Source organism: Rissa tridactyla, chromosome 2, assembly GCF_028500815.1.
Source record: "Rissa tridactyla isolate bRisTri1 chromosome 2, bRisTri1.patW.cur.20221130, whole genome shotgun sequence".
In the NCBI taxonomy this organism is placed as follows: domain Eukaryota; kingdom Metazoa; phylum Chordata; class Aves; order Charadriiformes; family Laridae; genus Rissa; species Rissa tridactyla.
The window spans coordinates 51,119,619-51,140,206 of record NC_071467.1 but is presented as its reverse complement, the minus strand read 5'-3'; the positions used below and the strand labels follow the sequence as shown (position 1 = coordinate 51,140,206).

At 41.2% G+C, this 20,588-nt stretch overlaps 1 protein-coding gene across 4 annotated transcripts; it reads left to right on the top strand.

Annotated features, from left to right (window-relative positions):
* The first annotated feature begins 2,882 nt into the window (after window positions 1-2,882).
* On the top strand, window positions 2,883-20,563 carry LOC128905079 (histamine H3 receptor-like). 4 transcript variants are annotated; one of them, XM_054190556.1, is made up of 5 exons: window positions 3,775-6,845; window positions 7,346-7,616; window positions 10,746-10,912; window positions 14,329-14,864; window positions 20,451-20,563. In XM_054190556.1, exons 1-5 carry the CDS (start codon window positions 6,825-6,827, stop codon window positions 20,533-20,535), a joined length of 1,080 nt encoding a protein of 359 aa, XP_054046531.1. In that variant the 5' UTR covers window positions 3,775-6,824; the 3' UTR covers window positions 20,536-20,563. The 4 variants fall into 4 exon arrangements, with proteins under 4 accessions (XP_054046530.1, XP_054046531.1, XP_054046528.1 ...); XM_054190555.1 differs by lacking the exons at window positions 3,775-6,845; window positions 20,451-20,563 and adding an exon at window positions 2,883-2,920 and having other exon boundaries at window positions 14,329-19,378; XM_054190553.1 differs by lacking the exon at window positions 20,451-20,563 and having other exon boundaries at window positions 14,329-19,378.
* Window positions 20,564-20,588: the final 25 nt, after the last annotated feature.

Genomic DNA, 20,588 nt, shown 5'->3' with positions numbered 1-20,588 from the left:
ACTGAAATATGTGATTTAAAAAAAAAACAAAACAAACCACTAATTCTGTGGCAGATCCTGCATTGATTCACTGAAGCAATTTTATCCAGTTACATTACCTTGTTTGCATAGTAAAGCTCTTTTTTTTGCATTCAGCCTTAGTATCTGTACTTGTAATAGTAAAATGACATTTGTCCTAGAGAAGGAGATCCATATATTACATTATATAGTAGTCTTGCACTTTTTGGGTCGTACAAGTATTCCTTGTTTGTTGTTTGCCTGTCTTATTGATAGAATTTTTTTATTTTGCCATTCACTTCCAGTACCTTATTAAGTGTTTCAAATTTTCTGTTGCTTTTACGATAGTTTGAAATTGTAGCAATTACTTAATGCAGGAAGCAGATGAATTGTGACATGTTCTGCTACAGCTGCCCAAGATTCAATTCCACTCATGGTAATTCATGTTCTTTTCCAAAGAGAATCCTTTTAGCTTGAACGCTCAGAACCAACAAGTGATTCTGAAGGTATGAACTTTAGAGTGTTCAGTCCAAGGTATGTAAAAGCTAAGTGTCTGATGGTTTTTGTTTTGTTTTTAATTACTGTTTTTTTTCAGAAAGTACCGATCCTTATCCCCAAGAATCTCATGTTTCGGTGTTGTGTGTTAGCAAAAACTAAAACCCCAAAATGGAAGAAACAAGTTTTTGATAACCACTTGCTGTGTGAAATAGACCATATAGGTCCTCCAATCAGTGAGCAAAATTAATCCCCTGTCCCTTAAAATGTTTGGAAACAGACCATCAAGGCGGAAATGTGTTGTCTTCATTCCGTTCTTTTCTATTCATGCTATTCTATTTCATTCTGTTTCTCTCTGAAACAAATGCAATGAATGTCAAGTGCTGGCTAGCTGTACTGTGGACACTTCTGGTTAGAGAAGTTGCATTCTCTTCCTATTTTTGTTTTTTTACCATTTCTGAAGTTTAAACTTCCTTTATTGCAAGAACAAGTTTTCATGTGGCTTTCCAGAAGAGTTTTGCAATGCAGGATTTTGTCCTTTCCTTTGAGAGCGGTGCCTCAGCGTAGATCATGGCCCAAAGAACCTGTGGTTCTTGCTCTTTGATTATTAGCTGTGCTTCAAGGATGCTACATGCTATCACTTATTTGAGTACACTTGTTTCTGCTTTGTAATGCAGAAAATGTTAGAGCAGCAGTGGTTGCTACATGTCAGGGTCAAAAATTTAACACTGATATGGCAGTTGAAGTCCTTGAGATGTGTCAAGAGTGTTTTCACACTGGCACTGGTAACCAAGGGACACAAATAATATAGTGCCCGTGTAAAGCAGGGCAGCAGCAGACACATGGAATATATTTTGATCTGCAAACTTTCATCATTGCCTAGAATGCATTTGCCTTGTTAACAAAGAAATCAAGAATGTAACTTCTTTAGAAACTGAGCTATAAAACATTTTGTTTCTCTTACTTAGTGGAGAACAGAGGTTCCCCAGAATCTGAGAAGGAAAACACGTCAGCCTGCTCTTACAAGCAGCTGGCTTGCTTCGTAAGTCACTTGTGCTCTGGGGCCGTAAGCTGTTGCTCAAAAAAAATATGCAGATATCTTTAAAAAAAAAAAAAAGGAAAGGAAAAAAGTGAAATTACACTTCATAATATTTGTGGGAGTTGCAGGTTAGTTTGAGAATGCTGAAGTACGTACTTGTGAAGTATGTTATTCTGAAGCCAGCGTATTGCCCTTGAATGGACTGGAAGCACTGGTATCTTTTGCCTCTGAACTATAGTAATGTTAGATTGGTATTCCTTAATTAATTAAAAAATATGACGAGAACAAAATAGACAATGACTTGTAATCGTAACAACCCTGTCATTTTCATAACTAACAACCATTTAGTTTTTATGTTGCTGACATAAGTAATCATTTTTTTATTTTGGGGTAAGGTTTACAGATAAGAGAGAAGTTGTAGCCTTCAGTATGTGTCTATGCAGAGAAGAGAAAGGTTTGCCCTTTCTGTTAGGTATGTGTCACCATTTTTTTGCAGGTTTCTGTGGTGAAAGGAAGTTCAGCAGAATCAGCAAAAATGCCCCCGATGGTGGGAAAGGAATGAATTTTTGCAGTCTGTTATCTGAAGTGTGCTGACAGGAGATCTGCTGTAGATTTAGCATGGCTTCCTCCCCTACCAGGTAACAAGGATGAGGTCAGCCTTTGCTTTTGAGTAAGCTGGGGACACAAACTTCATACTCCTGTTAAGTGCGTTGTTATAAATACTGATATTCTAAACTCCTAGTGCTGAACAATGTAATAATCTTGATTATCTATGTAAACTCTGATGAGTTAATATTGTCCTGCAAGTTGAAGATTTGTAAATAAGGATCCAGAGGAATGTATTGAAAAATCAACTAAATCAGAACGGGGCACCGGTGTTCTTCAGTCCAGAGCTTGATGATGTGACCTGATGAGAAATCAGATTGCATGAAATAAATTCTGTGTATGTGAACTAGCAAGTGGGATCCAGCAAGGGAAAGAGATTAAAAAAATGGCTTGCAACAGCTTTAACTTTAAAAATAATGTCCTGATGGAACATATAATGCTAAACTGAAGCAGCAGTTGAAAATTTGTTTAAGACTATATGGGCTGTATACATATCCCCTACTTGTGGAAGAATTATAAATTTAATTATCTGGGAAAAAAAAAAGAAGAAAAATATAATATCAGTAATCCATACCTAAAGTACAGTTGCCTGTCATAAAAATATGTCCGTGAAGAATCAAACACTAGCAGAAAAAGGTGGATTGTGACTTCTATTTAATCTTTGTTGCCACACTGTTCTGTCTTGCCTCTTTTTTATACTGTTTTCACTATACTCTTCTGGAAATGAATCAGGAGTACGGCTGAAACCAGATTAGCCACTTCAGGACCCCAGTCTCCTACAAGGTAGTATCAGAGTGATTTATTTTTCTTTGTTGCTCAAATTTAAGTGACTGGACCAACAGCTGCAGTTTATATCTGGTCTCTGGTCGGGATATTTTGTTATCAAAGTACTTTCTAAAGAACTGCCAGGTGGTTTCTCTGTAAAACAGAGACTTCAGATAGAAGAACCTTAATGAATTCAAGACAATTGAGCAGTGGAAAAGAACTCCTGTCATTCTTACGAGTTTCTCTTCAAGAAGTGGTGGTTAGGCAGAACATTTCCTCTAAATTTCCTACCATATCTGGAAGTCTTCCATGCCGAAATATGGAAAGGACACTTGTTTTTAAAATCTACTGCCCTTAACTTTTAAAAGTGAAGATAATTGTCTCTTTAATTGCAACATAGCAATTCTGTACAGTTTGTAATTTCTCAATATTGCAAAATGTGAACACTTTAATAAGCAGGTAATTTGGGGTGGTGCTTTTACTGTTCAGTGTCCATTCTTGTTTAATGCCTGGGGAAGAAGGAAGGGAAGATAAAACTGTAACATTTGCTTATGGATCCTTTTGGTGTATTAATCTGTGCTATGCAGTTATTGTCTAGCGTGTCTATTTGAATAAAAATTCCGTATCGTTTTATAAGATTATGATCAAGCAGTTCATATGCTGCCCTGACCCCAGTAGAAAATCAGCAGTTTATTATCTACTTCAGATATTTTCCTAGCTAGACATGTTCTCTAGACTGGTTTAATCGTAGTTATAGCCACACACATAAAGCTTATGTTGTGTATCTTCTATTAACCTACACTTATACTGCTCAAGTTTTTAAAAAAAAAAAAAAAAAACAAAAACCAAAGTGCTGACTGGTGTAGATTATCTCCTGGATGCGAACAGACTAGTTACGTGGCATCGTGACTTGTGCAAAATAGGTCAGTGATGCCAGAGGTACGTTCACAAGGCACGTGAGTGTGATTTTAGGTGCCCCGCTGCACACGCACGTGGTGTGGGAGAATTAGATATCTGAAGACTTTGAGAAACCAAGTTAGATCTAAGTTAGCTCCGAGAAGAAATGCTGAGGGAGGGAGATGGAAAGGAATTAGGTAGCTGTATACTCCTAGAAAGCACCCTAGGATTGAAGCCGTTTGGTAAAGTCAGCTGTTTCTCATGAAAAACAGTGAAGCTGATGACTCTCCTCTTGAGACTGAAGAGTATACGGGTAGAGTGCTCAGCTAGGATGAATCCCGTCTTCAGCTTGATTTTGGAGGCTCTGAAATCTAACTTCCTTGCTTCCCAACTGAGTTATCTTAACTAAGAGACTAAAGTTACTTTGGAGAGTGTATCTTTCATTCTCTTCCACTGACATACTTTATTAGTTAATGCAGAATTTCCCTCGGATTTTGAGAAGCTTGCTAAGCATTACCTTCCTCTTAGGGGGTGAGGAAACTACAGCAAAGAGATCAAGTAACAGACTGAAAAGTTACAAGGCGGGTCCACGTGGACCAGAAGTGGAGCTGAGAATTTCCAGGTTCCCAGGGGACTCTAGGACTGCTGAACTTTATTACACTTAAGCTAATGTCTTAATTCTTGTATCACTAAATAAAATGTCAAAGAAAAGCAGGCAATTCAAAGTGATACAGTATTTCTTAGAAGAATCTAAACATTTAGCACAGCTGTTACATACAGGTGTACTAAAACTACGATAATTTGTTGCATGCTACAAAAGTGAGGATGTAATTGTTGTATCTGGGAAGCCATTGTGTGGGCAGCCTCCTTATTAAATACTTCTAATACTCTTCTGATACAGTTCCTCAGCACTGATGATTTTGGGTTAAGGTACAATGAGAACCTTTCTGTATATACTTTGTAAAGCAGCTTGGGCAAGAAGAAAAGAGTCCAAAAACATTACGCTTACTTTTGCAAAGAGCTGTGATTGCACCATTCTGAGGCACAGTAGTTGCAAATTACATCAGTGTCGTGGTTTAGTAACTTAACTGCCACTGTAGCTTTAATTATTTTAGCATAGATTCTCACTGGAGGAAAAAAAACGCGTAATACTTCAGTAAGGGCTTTGCTATTAAGGGGATCCAGTTTTAACTGCAATTGTTACAAACAGTGGCTTTCAGCCTCACGGCTTGTGTGTTTTTTACCAAAAAGATATTATTTCAGAACACAGTTTTGATCTATGATTTTTCTGCTTTAATAAGATTTTTTCAGCCTTTTGGTCCTCGTGGAGTTTTCAGGAGATTGTAACTAATTCTTTTCTTCTGAGACTGGTGGCTCTGCATTGATTCATCATAGACACCAGTCTGTAGAAAGCCTGCCAGCTCATTTCTGGCCATTGAGGGCCAAGTTAGGAATCAAAGCATATCCAAAAGTTTCCAGTAGTAAAGAATGCTTAAGAACTTGGTTCTTCTCTTGTCTTCTGCGGTTGAAAAAGGGGGAGCGTTACTGGCTATGGGAAAACCTGTTCCAGGACCCTGTCCTGACTGAGGGCAGGCACCCCCATGGCTACTAGAAGACAATCTTTTATGTGCCTTCCTCTAGGTTATGTGTCTCAGTGCAGTTTCTGAGCACGCACCTCTGAAGGTTTGTGTGCATATGAGGTGCCCTGCGTTCAGTGCTTCTTAGCAAGGGATTGTCGCTTCGAACGCACAGGAACGAGCTGTTGCTCCTGTGATAAGGCGAGACCAGTCAAAAAGGACTGGTTGCATTAGGTATGAGGAAAGAAAAACTATAATGGGGACATGGTAACAGTTTATGTAGGATCTGTGATTTGGCAGTATCCACGGCAATTTTCCTGCTGTTGTGTGGATTTGAATGCAGGGAAGCAATCACAGAAGGACTGTTACCCTCCTTAGAAGCTACAGGAGTCCTGTGATGTCTTTTATTACCAGTAAAATGCAGAAGCAGAAATTCTTGGCGTAAGAATGTGACTGTTTAGAAGGCGAAATGAAAATAAAATGATCGAGTGTCACTTCTAGTATCATATTTGCACCTTGAGGCACAAATCACTGGAGGCACGGGGAACACACCGGCAGTATATTTTGCCATGTTCTTACTCTCTTCTTTAGGCTACAGGCAGCTGAAACGGGATACAGACTTGGCCAAACCCTTAATTTGACCTCACATTTGTTCACCATATTTTTTGTCTTTTCAACCACATGATAGTGGACCTTGAAAACTTATGTAGATGAGCTTCAGTATTGCTAGGAGAAGAAAGGCTATTGGTATTACTTAGTAGTGGTTGCCAAAGTGTGTTTTCAACATTTCCAGTATTACCTGGAAATGAAATAAAGCTTAAAGCAGTAATGGACAGGCATGCTGTGAAGATATTTGTATGGATGATAAAGTTTTGCATTTTTTGTACTGCTGCCATTCAAACATTTAGTAAAAGCACTTGGCAAATGCTAATGAATTTGTTCCCACAACAGAAGCATAGACATGACAGCCAACATTTTTCAAATTTAAGTATCTAAAATTAGACACCAAAGTGTTTTTAAAATCCATAATAAAAATGATTGAATTTTTACAACTGCGGAATACTCACAGCTCTCTGCAAGTGGCTTCATTACTCATACAAAATATAAGCGCTTGTGGAAGACACAACGATTTCTCCCACCAGTGTGGAAAGAAAAGCCTAGTCCTATTAAAGCTAATTGCCAAGCTCTCATTCATGTTCAGGGAGTCAGTAATTTTGTTCCTTGGTTCTGGGTTGGCAGCAGCTGATGCTGTGTCACTGGGGCTCCCGCTAATAGTTTTGAAACTGATTTCAGTGGAAATTTTGCAACCCTGATCTCTGAGGGTTGGACCTTTACTGGTTAACTGCTCTGGTAAGAAATTGTGTATATGCTTATTTACAGCATGTCCGTTTTCAGCCCTTTCAGGATTCACAGAAAGAGGAACAGCAACAGCAACAACAAAGCTGACCATGCCTTTGGTCAACAAAAAGGTATAATGCAATAGAGAAGGACCACAGACTTGCTGAATTGACAATAATGCTAGATAAACAGGGATGAAATTACAAAGTAGTTTAAATTCTCATAAGGATTGGTACCCAAGATTAAGGAACAACTTCCAGAAAAAGATGATGTCCGTAATGCTAACAAGCATAGCGCTTCTGCAAGGGAGGGAACGAGGGAGGGAGGAAAGCAAGAGATAATTCTCAAATCAGCCCTCCCGACCTCCACAGATAAGCATCAGGTTGCATAAAGAACAACTTGCATTTTAAAATAAGAGCTTGAAAAAACTACGTATTTCTTACTGGTATATTATAGAGATAAACATGGTTTCAGATGCATTGGTATTTATTAAAACTACAAAATCTTAGGAAAACTATCTAGCATCAGAATCTTTTAATTTTTGTTTATTGGATTTTTGGCCCATCCTGTTTATAATCCTTATGAATCTCAACCTTTTGGATAACTCTGCCAGATGCGATTTTTTTCCCAGACTGAACTGACCTGGATAAGCGACATGGACAACAGCACTGCCGAAACTCCGCATGTGGCTGGAGCATTTAATGAGACTTTCTCCACACAGTCACCGAGCTCCGGGTTTTCACTGGGCGTGTTGGTGCTGCTGGCCTTCCTCATGGTGTTGCTAGCTCTGGTCACCATGCTCGGGAACGCCTTGGTGATCCTTGCTTTCATCATGGACAGAAACCTCAGGCATCGGAGTAACTATTACTTTCTCAATCTCGCCATTTCTGACTTTGCAGTGGGTAAGTCGCAGCCGTGGAGGCGTGTACTGTTTGTTTCCTAGGAATCTTAGGAGAAGCGAGGGGGCTTTCTGTTGGTGGGTGGTTTCTTCTGAGGGAACTATTTCCCAGCTGTGTCTCTAGGGGAAGGGTAAGGAATGGTGGAAACTGCATTGTGTCCTAGCAGCCTACTGTTTTTCTGAAATACATTATCATAAGAAGTGGATCCTTTGCCAGGTTAACAGCTAATGTTTAATGTTATGGCCATAAAAATACTAGCGTGTGTGAATCTGTGTGGAATAACAAAGAATAGGAGTTGTTTGTGAAGACTCTTGACTAAAGTCTAGATAGTCAAATCAAATAGAGCATATGTTATCTGGCAGATCTTGCATGCACAGTTGTTATCTTCTTTTTCAATCTACTGTCACACAATACAGATAATCACCTGATGTTTGCAACTAAAATAGTGATGAATAGTATTTTTAAACATTTTGCTGTACATCCTCTACCTAGAGTTGTACCTTAGGAATATGTGTTTATATAGGTAAATAAAAATAATAAATCAAAGTTTCTAAGAAGTTTGATGCTATACATACATATTTATACATAGAGACACATTTTATTTTGAAACTTATACTGAGAAAAAGTACAATTACAATGCTAGTGTAATGTGCCATGGGAGATTGATGTATTGCAGTATTCTGTGAAGTGTTAAATTATTGATTATGCAGAAAGGTGGTTTTAAACGGGTGTGGCTATTTCATGAAATCTATATACTGTCTTGTCACATCACAACAAAATCTTTTAAAACTCTTTTTATTGTACTTTTCTGCCTACACACTTAAAAAGGATACTGAAAGAACAGAAGAACATCTTCTTAAAATTTATTGCCAGTGTCATAAGTTCTGTTAGGGGCACAGTTTCTGATAGTCTGATCTTGGTGATGTCCAGGTTCCCTTCTGTAACGTTTTGATCCTTTCCCCCATACACTTCATGTCTTCTTCAGCTCATAACTGCCTTATTGTGCTGCAGAGCTCTGGCTGCCTGCTGTCTGGCTACAGTACACAGGAAAAAACCAGCAGTGAACAGAAAACCAGTGGACAGAGTGGTGTTCTGTCATCTGGCTCACCATCTAGCACCATATTGAACAAATACCAGCATCTAGCTGAGAAGTACGAAGTAAATAATGTCCCCTGTCAAACAAGGAAGTAAATCTTACTTGGCTTTACCGAACTTCCATAAATGTTATGATCTTATGTTACCCTGAATGTCTGTTTTTTTCATTCTAAATTTGGTTAAAAGCTTTGCATACTTTAGAGTCAATTTGATTTGTATTTCTGTAGCTACATAATTTAGATTCAGGGTATACCTAAATCATCCTTAATTTCTGCTTGATCCTAATTGCTAAAAGCACACACTGCTTGCAGAGCCCTCTGCTTATTCTTTTAATATATTTAATCTATCTTATTTTGACCTTCAACAACTTTTGCTTTATCTCTGTGCTTCTGGACCTATAGCTGGATTTGAGTAGAGATGTCTTGATTCTTAGTAGAGGGAGAATAACAGAAGTTGTAAGATTTTTTAGTGAAATGGAAACTCTTAAGATACTCTTCAGTACCTGTTACAGGAGCACGCATCATTATGAAGTAAATTTAAATTTGAAATAATACCCCCTCCCCCCCAGCCCTGGTGAATGTTAAAATCTATAATACAATGTTTTGCTCAAAAGAGCAAGTGTTAGTTGCTCTGTAGGTGCAGTGATTCCATTTCACTGCAGCACTGATGCTGTTCACTGCATTTCTGCGACACAGCAAACTGCACCGTCAGCTCTTCAGCCTCACAAGGCTGCTTTGTGACTGTGTGAGTAGTGTGGTCACCTAGAAATTCATTATTGGCACTTTCACATTTGGATTTAACAGCCCAAATTGAGATAGCCATGGGTGTGGGTCACTCATGTACGTTCCCACCGTTTAGTGTGTTCCCATAGATAACACTGTCAGCTCATCACTGAAAAGTGGTTTTGATCAAGAATTACGATGAAAAGAAATGTTAGTCTGGGTGTACTGTCCTGGTTTCGGCTGGGATAGAGTTAATTTTCTTCCTAGTAGCTGGTATAGTGCTATGTTTTGGACATCGGATAAGAATAATGTTGATAGCATGCTGATGTTTTAGTTATTGCTAAGCAGTGTTTACACTAAGTCAAGGACTTTTCAGCTTCTCGTACTGCCTTGCCAGTAAGAAGACTGGGGGTACACAAGAAGTTGGGAGGGGACACAGTCGGGACAGCTGACCCCAACTGACCAAAGGGATATTCCATACCACATGATGTCACACTCAGTATATAAACAAGTGGGAAAGCTGTCCGGGGACGGCTGCTGGGGAGCTGACTGGGCATCGGTTGGTGGGTGGTGAGCGATTACATTGTGCATCACTTGTTTTGTATATTCTTTTATCATCATCATCGTTATTATTATTATCTCTTTCTTTTCCCTGCTATTAAACCATCTTTATCTCAACCCATAAATTTTACTTCTTTTTTTCCGATTCTCTCCCCCCTCCCACTGGGGGTGGGGAGTGAGCGAACGGCTGTGTGGTGTTTGGCTGCCTGCTGGGTTAAACCACAATGGTGTGCTTAATTAACTGTGCAGCTTTCGCCAGTTTGATCATATAGTTTTAAAGATTAGTCTGAAATTCATAATGTAGTTCTACAAAAGTTACTTCTGGAGCACTTTTGGACGCTTTTGCCTCTAAGAGGATAGGAGCATGGCAATTAGATAATTTATTGTAGAAAACAGTTAGTAAATTACACTGGGGGGGAAAGATGTTTTTTGCTTGTTTGTTTTAATTTCAGTAGTTAATAGTGTTTACTTCAGTAGGTAAAAAAGTTGGCCGCTCCTTCCTTTAGCAGGTGATATAAACAGAAGTTATAATGATACATGACCAACACGATACACCTTTCGGAAAGGTGTTAATTATGTTACTGGTGCCTAGTTTGTAATAAAGTGCTCATTGGTTGCATGAGAATACAAAGCCTTCCATGTGGCAATTCCAGTCAGTGTCGTGCTTTTATCAGATGCCGCAGAAGTGTTTCTATGCTTCCACGGGCGCTGCCTGCAGTGCTGATTGACATGTGCGTTTGGTTTGTTTCCATAGGTGCGTTCTGTATGCCTTTGTACATCCCTTACGCCCTGACAGGGATGTGGCACTTCGGAAGAGGCCTGTGCAAGCTCTGGCTAGTTATGGACTATCTCGTGTGCACAGCTTCAGTGTTTAGCATCGCCCTTATCAGCTACGACCGTTTCCTGTCAGTTACTAAAGCTGTAAGAAGAACATTTCTAATTATTTCTTTATATATATCAAGATTTCTATAAAACTCAGAGTGTTCATGATTAACACTAGAATCTAAACAGTCCTTCATTATTGTACCATTTTTATCCGGAGAAATGTTAGTGCTTCAATGTTACATTGGGATTTAGAGATAGGACAATGCCTTGCCTATGATTTCAGTGCTTCCCTCCTGCCGCCTGGATTAGAAACCATTTAGTTACACTACAGAGCAGGTGGGAAGGTCAAGATAGGAAAGGGGCAGCAGGAGCGTGGAGAGCTTGGGCTTTGGTCATTAGAAGAGTGGTAATGAAAACTAGGTTGAGTCAAGGATGTGCTTAGGCTTGGGATAAATTTTAAAATGAGAGGAAGGTATGGAGATGTGGGAAGGACTGACTGAAGATCAGATGAGGATCTGTGTTACCACAGGGGGTGATTGACATGTGCTTCCAACAAGCAGTTGGGTGAAAACTAATCCCTTGAAGCAAAAAGAGGAAGGAATCACAATATGTGGAGAGGTAAGAGGTGTTTCTTGAATATTATCGTTCTTCTCCTTCAGAAGGTACCTGAGGAATCCAGTGGTAAATATTATCATTCACCATTTCTAAGCTCTACCTGGTGTTTAGTCCAGATGGAAGATCATAGAATCATAGAATGTGTTGGGTTGGAAGGGACCTCTAAAGGTCATCTATTCCAACCCCCCTGCAGTAAGCAGGGACAGATGAGATTGCTCAGGGCCTCATCAAGCCTGGCCTTGAATGTCTCCAGGGATGGGGCCTCCACCACCTCTCTGGGCAACCTGTTCCAGTGTCTCACCACCCTCATTGTAAAGAACTTCTTCCTAATGTGTAATCTAAACCTACCCTGCTCTAGTTTAAAACCATTGCCCCTCGTCCTATCGCTACATGCCCTTGCAAACAGCCCCTCCCCAGCTTTCCTGTAGGCCCCCTTTAGGTACTGGAAGCCTGCTATAAGGTCTCCCCGGGGCCTTCTCTTCTCCAGGCTGAACAACCCCAACTCTCTCAGCCCGTCTTCATAGGAGAGGTGCTCCAGCCCTTTGATCATCTTCGTGGCCCTCCTCTGGACCCCTCTGGATGATCAACATCCTTTGCATTTGATGAGTCTGCTAGCTCGAGTGACATGGGCTGCATTAGATTGGGAGACTCTCATTTGGGAAGGGCTGATACAATGCCTAATCTCTTTCTCTTCTTCCCCAGTGTTGTGGTTTTAGGATTGGTTGTTTCTGCCTTTTTTTTTTTCTAAAGCTGAACAATAAAGTATGAAAATCCCTGTATTTAAGACATTGTAATATTGAAAAATATTAATGAAGTTGCAGAGCTCAGAATGTGAGAAATATAAATTAAAAAGGCCCCTGCAACCCAACTGAGCTGCGTGTTCTTACGCACTGTTGATGGTCTTCGTTTACTTGATCACATTCTGTTTTTCTTCTTTAGGTAATTAGGATGGAGTGAGTCCAGGAGGGTGTAACATTAGGGCTGTTATCCCAAGAAAAGATGTCATGCTTCCTCATGGACTTGGGATCCACTTCTGCCTCTGCTGCAAACTTAGCTTGTGGCCAGGGGCAAGTCATCTCAGATTTAACTTTTAGTGAAGCTGTGCTGAGCTTCCTGTTTTCTGCCTACTAAATTGAGGTACTTGTGGTATTGCAAAGGACTGCAAATTCATTATTGCAGAACTGGAGGTGTGCTCGGAGCCAGTGTCATAGAATCATAGAACAGTTTGAGTTGGAAGGGACCTTAAAGATCATCTAGTTCCAAGCCCCCTGCCATGGGCAGGGACACCTCCCACTAGACCAGGCTGCTCAAAGCCCCATCCAGCCTGACCTCGAACACCACCAGGGATGGGGCAGCCACAACTTCTCTGGGCAACCTGTTCCAGTGCCTCACCACCCTCACAGGAAAGGATTTCTTCCTAATATCTCATCTAAATCTCCCCTCTTTCAGTTTAAAATCATTACCCCTTGACCTATTGCTCCACTCCCTGATCAAGAGTCCCCACCCATCTTTCCTGTAGGCCCCCTTTAGGTACTGGAAGGGGGTCTAAGGTCTCCCTGGAGCCTTCTCTTCTCCAGGCTGAACAACCCCAACTCTCTCAGCCTGTCCTCATAGGAGAGAGGCTCCAGCCCTCTGATCATCTTTGTGGCCCTCCTCTGGACTCTCCATTGAGATGACTCCCCAGTTGATGATATTTCTAATCCCCACAGCACCTCAAAGTTATCCAGGTCACAGGAGCAAACATCTCTGTGCACCAGCCTTGAGGATCCCAGGAAGACCAGATATCCCTAAGGACCTGATCTACTTTAAGATGTAGAGGAGTCTGAATCTTCAGGCTGCAGATGTTTAAAATAGAGAATCTAAAATAACATGTGTAACACCGCACTGCTGCTCTGTTACTCACCGGTAAAGTAGGGACAATGCCCATCCTGTCATATGCTGCGAAGATACCATTCATTAATGTTTGTGTAGCATGCAGGTGCTATGCTAATGAACAGGATAGGAAGCTGATGAGGAAGGTAGTAGTTCTGGGTCTTGAGTAAAGCCTGAGATGACAAATGTTGAACAGTATGGTGGAAATAAAATTGTCCAGCTTCTTATTAATTGATCATCTTGTACTCCCAAAGACGCAGGGGACCAAGAACTAGAAGTATGTATTGTACGTAATAACTGGGCTATTACAAGGGCAGTTTTAACTCTTCTAACTTTGGATGACATGATTTTAATTCTTATATTTTTCTCAAAGGTAGATATTTAGGGCTAGAGAATAAAATAAATTAACGCCGTCTGGGTAGACATAAACCCATCAAGATTTGCAGTAATGCAATGAGCTCTTTACAAGGTAAAGTGAGTGTTAAAACAGAATGTTTCAATAGAGTAAGGGATGTTAAAGCATATGTGTGGCACAGATTTTTCTGCTACAGCAAGAGGGAAACAGTATTAAAAATTACATTGTCTAGCATTCGCAGTCGCACATGGCAATCTGTCCAATTCAGAAGACTTCTGCTTCTGCCTGTGCCCGAAGGAAGTCCCACAGCTGCTTTCACTCTCCTCTGAGCCTGGGCATTTCATGAATCATAAACTGATTCCTTACTGCTACCGTACTGTGGTGGTGATGAAAACAAGCCATGTCCTTTCACACCTGGAAGCCAAATGGTGGTTTAGCCATCGTAATTTCAGCTCCTCTCCAATCCCAAGTATTAAAATAAATCACAGAGCTACAGTATTTTATGAGCAAGTCTAAGAGAGTTTTTCAGGACCTTATATAAGTGAAGATATGCTAGGTGTCTGGGGAATTACAGAAGAAATGTTATATTTGACTTGCTTGCTCATGGGTTTTTTGACATAATTGTTACAAAATTTTATCTGAATAAATGACATCTCCTTTTCCTTCACAGGTGTCTTACAGAGCCCAGCAGGGAATAACGTCCAACCCTGTCATCAAGATGGTGGCCATCTGGGTCTTTGCCTTCCTCCTCTACTGCCCGGCAATCATCTTTTGGGAGCATGTGGCTGGACACAGCGTGGTACCGGCAGATCAGTGCTACGCTGAGTTCTTCCACAACTGGTACTTCCTCCTTTGTGCATCCACCCTGGAGTTCTTTGTGCCGCTGCTCTCAGTGACCTACTTCAACGTGCACATCTTCCACAACATCCAGAGGCGCCAGCGGCTTGGCAGCACACAGGACTGTGAGCCTCCAAAGAGTGACAGCCTGTCCTGGAGATTTTGCTTCTTGCCAAGGCCAGGAACATCATCAACTCCGTCGGAAGCAGAGGACAGTGTTTCATCATTAACAAGGTCGTGGAGACCAGCAGTCATGGCTAACTGCCCACCTCCACCACAAATGAGTCCCACCGCTCTCAAAAGGGACTTCTCTGTTTCTTTCCGTTCAAGGACCGGGTCAAAACTGCAGCAGGACAAGAAAATTGCAAGGTCACTTGCCATAATTGTATGTGTGTTTGCCATTTGCTGGGCCCCGTACACTTTACTAATGATTATTCGTGGGGCCTGCAAAGGAAAGTGCATCCATAACTCCTGGTATGAAATAACTTTTTGGCTTTTGTGGATCAATTCATCTTTGAACCCGTTTCTTTACCCTCTCTGTCATATGAGGTTTCGAATGGCTTTTATGAAAATATTATGTCCCAAAATGTTTGCAACATTGAGATCACGTAACACACCTTCTCTTTAGAGAGTTAAAATAAATGACTTGCAGATAAGGTTCCTCTCTTATTTAGCGCTATTTTTTTTGTATGTATCTTCAACAGAAATAGAGCAAAAACTTTTTTTTACTAATGACATTGGTTAAGAGTGCAGCAGAGGTAGGTATTTGCTCTGATTCTGCTGGTTTTCAGGATCTTATTTTTGTTTTTGCTGGTGTGATGCCAGGTTAAACACCACCTAGTGCACTGAAAGGAATACCAAGTTTTGATGGATGTGCTTCTTGGTTTGTGGGTTTGAGGTACTTTTGGTTTTCCTGTTTTTTTGTTTTTTTTTTTTAATTTTTTTATTTTTTATGTAGAGCCGGTACTATGAAAGAACTCTTCTCTAGATATCTCCATAGAGCTTCATTGGAGGGAGAGACCTGTTTGTGTGTGCATTGAGTTAAACTATGTCCTATTTGTGAACCTAAAGCTATCAGTGAAGGAGCGGTTCTGCTACATTTTTGAAAGGTTGTACAAATACTCACAGGAGCAGTATCATTTCATTTTAAAAACTATTGTGGAGGAAAGATAGTATGATGGTGCCCTGTAGTTGTTATAATTCCCACAGTGAGCAATATGCAAGTGAATGGGCTGCCTAATCCGGCATATCTGTCCTTTTCTAATTTTAATATTGCCCATACTATATGTTGCAGGTCACAGTACACATAAGTTAGTAGTTGTGGATGATTTTCAGAGAAAGAAAGCTTCCATGGTAATGGAATTTTGAAATTGATTATCAAAATTGTCACAGGCGTTAATGGTTGTTACTCTTTTCACCAGCGCTGTCTTTTCTCCTGACAGTGTCTGCCTCTTTGGTTGCACTTAAATGATATTTAGTGCCAGGTTTGTGCACTATTTGATTACCTAAAAGATAGGCCAGGCTTGGGCACATGATCACATTCCTTTTGAATTAGCAGAGCAAGCGATACAAAGTTCATGCTGGATTTATGATTTTGGCTGGCTGGGCGAGAATGGACAATACCCTCTCGGGTGTAAAGCTTTGCAAGTGCAAAATTATTCCATCAAAATGTCTGGGACAAATTTGAACCGACAGAGTGCTTTTTATACTAGATCAGTTCTTTGTGTCCCGTTGCTGTGACATTATATGGATTTTCTCTGCCACTGAATCAGTATCAAACAGAGGTTTGAAAGCTGACAGAGAGGTGTCTTAAGCAGCTGTTAATAAATAAAGCAGTTGAATATGCAGTGCTGAAAGGAGTGAGTAGATGGGGAGAAGGCAATGGAGCTTGATTATAACCCATTCCATGTGCCAAACTTTCTTACCTTGTGTTGGGTGTTGCAGCTCACCCAGAAGGCTTTCACAGGTGGGTAAGTGAGAGTCACTGGTTAATTTTTTTCTCCTCTCCTTTTATATAAGTTTCTTTCCTCTTTGTATATAGATATATAAATGTATAAAATATGAAAAGAGAAATCTGATACACAGATCAATGAAGACCAATAGTCAATTTAAATAGTATTTTTTATCTAATTTGAAATGGGTTGTAGAAGCGTTGCAAAAGCAGAGTGGTCCTTTGCAAGCACAGTTCAAATGCATGTAAGCAGCTTAATCATCGCACAAAAGCTGGTGGCTTTGAGGAGCTAAAATGCTCCAAGTGTTCAAAGGTATGGAACTGAAGACTTCGCTTGCCAGTTTTCACACGATTATCTTTCACCGTTCATTCTCATTATGCTTCATTGCCTCAGGTGGGTGGTGTTATGGATTGTGAGCCTAATTGCTAAGAGAGGTACAGCCTCAGGGGGAGGTCATTTTGCACTGTCACGAGCTAAGGCGCTGGCATAGATGTATTTGAGTTGTCTGCTTTTCTATTCCTCTGCTTTTAGTGTAGAAAAAGTTTGCATTTTGTGGTTAAAGAATGTGTTGTTTGCTTTGGAAAAATGGCCTCCAAAAGTATTGACTAGGTAAACCCTATCGACATTTTGCAGTCCTGGAAAACTAGAGTGTGTCAGGGAGCACAACGTGCAGCAGATCTGAAACCACACAGAGCAGTGAAGCTACTAGTGATCAATGTTTTTGATGTTCTGTGTTACACACACAGCATTCAAACTGTTTTCTCACACCACTCCTCCGTATTTGAAGAATTTATTGTATGTTTCTAATGGTTGAAAATTTTGCTTGGTGCTCCCAGGGTAATTCAGGCACTTCGTTGCTGTGCTCACAGCACTAAAGCTGTCTTGGTCAAGGCATTCTCTTGGGAGGTCTTCTCCTCCGTATATATGTAAGATGCTTATTCAGCATTTGTTCTTGGGCCTGCCTTTCGTGCACTGACACAAATGGACTTTGCTTGCCAAAGTGATTTCTAAGCCAAGTCTCTCTCTGCACTCACTCATCCATTCCACCTTTTCATGCCCTTGCATTTTCTTCTGTCTTTGCAGATGTCCAGTAGCTCTTGTAAATATGTGGTGACAGTAGGCCTATGACTCTGTGAGTTTCAGCTTAAACCACAACAAAGTTGTGTTTTAAGGTCTTAAAAAAACAACCTCTCAGGTCTTAAAAAAAAGCAAATAAAACATAAATGTTGGAAGCATTGTGTTGTCTTCTGTTTGTTTGTTTGTTTCTGGTATGAGTATTTAACCCTAATGATTCTCCTAATCTCTGTCTCCTTTATGTTAGGCTACGGTTTTTCCTCCACAGGAAGGAAGGACTGACCACATAGATTTCTCCCTCAGCCCCGTGAAGGACTATGATTAAAACTTTAACATTTTATTTTATTCCCTAATTTTTAAAAGCAAATAGCTACTCTCCTTTTGTCTGCTAATCCAGTCATTTTGTCAAAGAAGACAACCAAGTTGCTCAGGCATGATTTACCCTTGATAAACCCATGCTGACTCTTCCCAGACACCCTTTTCTCCCTCAAGTTCTCAGAAATGCCTTCCATGAGGACTTGCTCCATTATTTTCCCAGGGACCAAAGAGAGACTGACTTTTTGTCCTTGTGGCACCATTTGCAGATCAGTGCAACATTTGCCTTTCTTCAGTCATTGGGAACCTCCCCTCATGTCCATGACCTTTCAAAGAGAATAGAAAGTGGCCTTGCAAGGATGGTAGCTGGTTCACTCAGCAGCCTTGGGTGTAGGCCATCAGGTCCCACGGACTCTTATGGACCAAGTCCTCTCAAGTAATCCCTGTCTTATTCTCACCTGCTCCTGCCAGGTCTCCTCCTTGAACTCGTTCACTAAACACGGAGGAGAGGGAGACCTGGCTAGTGAAGACTGAAGCAAAGAAAGCATTGGGTACCTCAGCCTTATCCACATCTGCTGTCGCTAGATCACCGGCCCCATTCAGCAACAGACCTATATATTTCTTATTCAGCATTTTACTATTAATGGGGTGTTTGAAGTTCTTCATGTTGTCTTTGATGTCCCCTACAGGCATCAATTCTAGATGAGCTTTGGTTTCCCCAACATCATGCTTTTGTGGCAGGCAACGTTTCTAAATTCCTCCTTTATAGCCTGTCCCTGCTTCAAACTCCTCCATGCTGCCTTTTTGCATTGTAGCTTCCCTGGTTAGCCAGTCTCCTGATACCTCTACTTGTTTTCTCCACAATTGGGATGGGCTTTTCGTGTGCATGGAGGCTGCTGTCCTTAAAGGCCTGCAGGTTTCCTGAGCACATTGTCACTTCAGGTCTGCCTCCCATGGGATGCCACCTACCACTTTCCTGAATAAACCAAAGTATGCTTACCTGACATCCAGAGTCTCTACTCTGCCACTCTCCTTCCTCACCACCTTTAAGATCTTGAACTTCATTGCGTCATGGTCACTGCAGCCAAAGCTGCCATTGATTACACATCCTTAACCAGCTCCTGTTTACTAGTGAAGAGCTGATCTAGCTCTGTGTCACTCCCATTGGCCCATTTGGTACTTGTATCAAAAAGTTGTCCCTGACACCCTCCAGGGGTCTTGTTGACTGCTTGTACCTGCTGTCTTGCCCTTCTGGCAGATGTCATGAAGTCCTACACAAGAAACAGGGTCTGTGAGCCAGAGGCTTCCTTGATTTGCTTAATGAAGACTTCATCAACTCCCTTACCCTGCTTGGGGTGGTTTGCAACACACTCCCACCACTGTGTCATCTGTGTCGCTGGCCTCTCCTCCGACCCTGACCCGCAAATTTGCAACCAGACTGTCTACCCCGTAGAAGGGCTCCATACATTCGACCTGCTCCTGTGTGTGGCGGGCAATCCTTGCTCCTCAGCTTCCCTGCCTGTCTTTCCTGACAAGCTTGTCTCTGCCCATTGCAGGTCTCCAGTTGCCCGAGCTGCCCCACCACTGCTGTTACTCCAACAGCCTGGTGGCTTTGTGGCTGCACAGGAAGCTCTGGTTCCTCCTGTGTGTTGGAGGAACAAAGGCCCCAGGCTGCATTTGCACATGTGCACCTCGGGCAGGTGTCCGTTTGCCACGTTTTATCATTCCCAAAGCCTCTTCCATTCCTGTTGCCCTACACCTTTTGCTTTAATTGCTCCTTACAATATATTTCCCTTTGTTCCCCAAGACAGGACCAGGGCACTGCACTTCTCCTCCCCACATCTTGTCCACCCTCTCTTTCCTTGTTTATTGCCCTACATCTTCTCAAGCACCCAGCATTGTGGCCACAGTCTGAAAAGCTGGTGTCACGGAGTGCTTTGGGGCTGATGAGTTGCAGACATGAGTCACAGCCATGGCCTGCCCACCTCTGTGCACCCTTACCAAGATAAACGAAATTGTGATGAGGAAGGGCTATGCCTTCTCACACCTGCAGAGGGCCAAGGGTTTGGCATTGTGTGGACTAGGAGTTTACCTGGAATTACTTGGGAAGTGGAGGATTAGATGGGCCAGGCTTATAAATCCTCCAAAGTCCAGGTATTTCGTTTGCTGTGCCCAGGGCTAGACTTGCTTCTAATTAGGATGAGCTGAAAAGGTATTGGTGATACTTCTGCTATATATAACTGAATTTTAAATGCTCTGTAACCGGCAGCATAAAGAAATATACATCTCTGTTCTTAATGGTACCATTTAGGAAGTGGTGGAGCAGCAAGCGCAACAGTGCCTGCATTTTACTGTGAGAGAAATAGAATTGTAATAATGTAGATCCTGTTGACCACTGGGGAAGTGAAAATGAGATCTGTTTTTAGCTTCAGCAGAATTCAATGTGTAAAAACGCTTACACAATGCTAATATGCAAACTGCTTGACTGTGAAAAGGGTTGTTTTCAGACTAACTTTTCTGATCTCAGTAGATAAGGATCAGCATTCAGGAGAGAAAGAGATGATTTGTTTTAAAGTGTGCATTTACCGCTGCTTATGAGGTGTCTTTTTTTTAGATTTTGTTTTCAGGCCAATAGGTGCATTCAGATCAAGGAATGTGAGAGACTCCAGGCCTTGAAGACTTGTGATCCGTTACACTGATATTGTGAATTTTTTTGGATGTGTCAGTATTCAGTCCATCCTTCTAACAGACT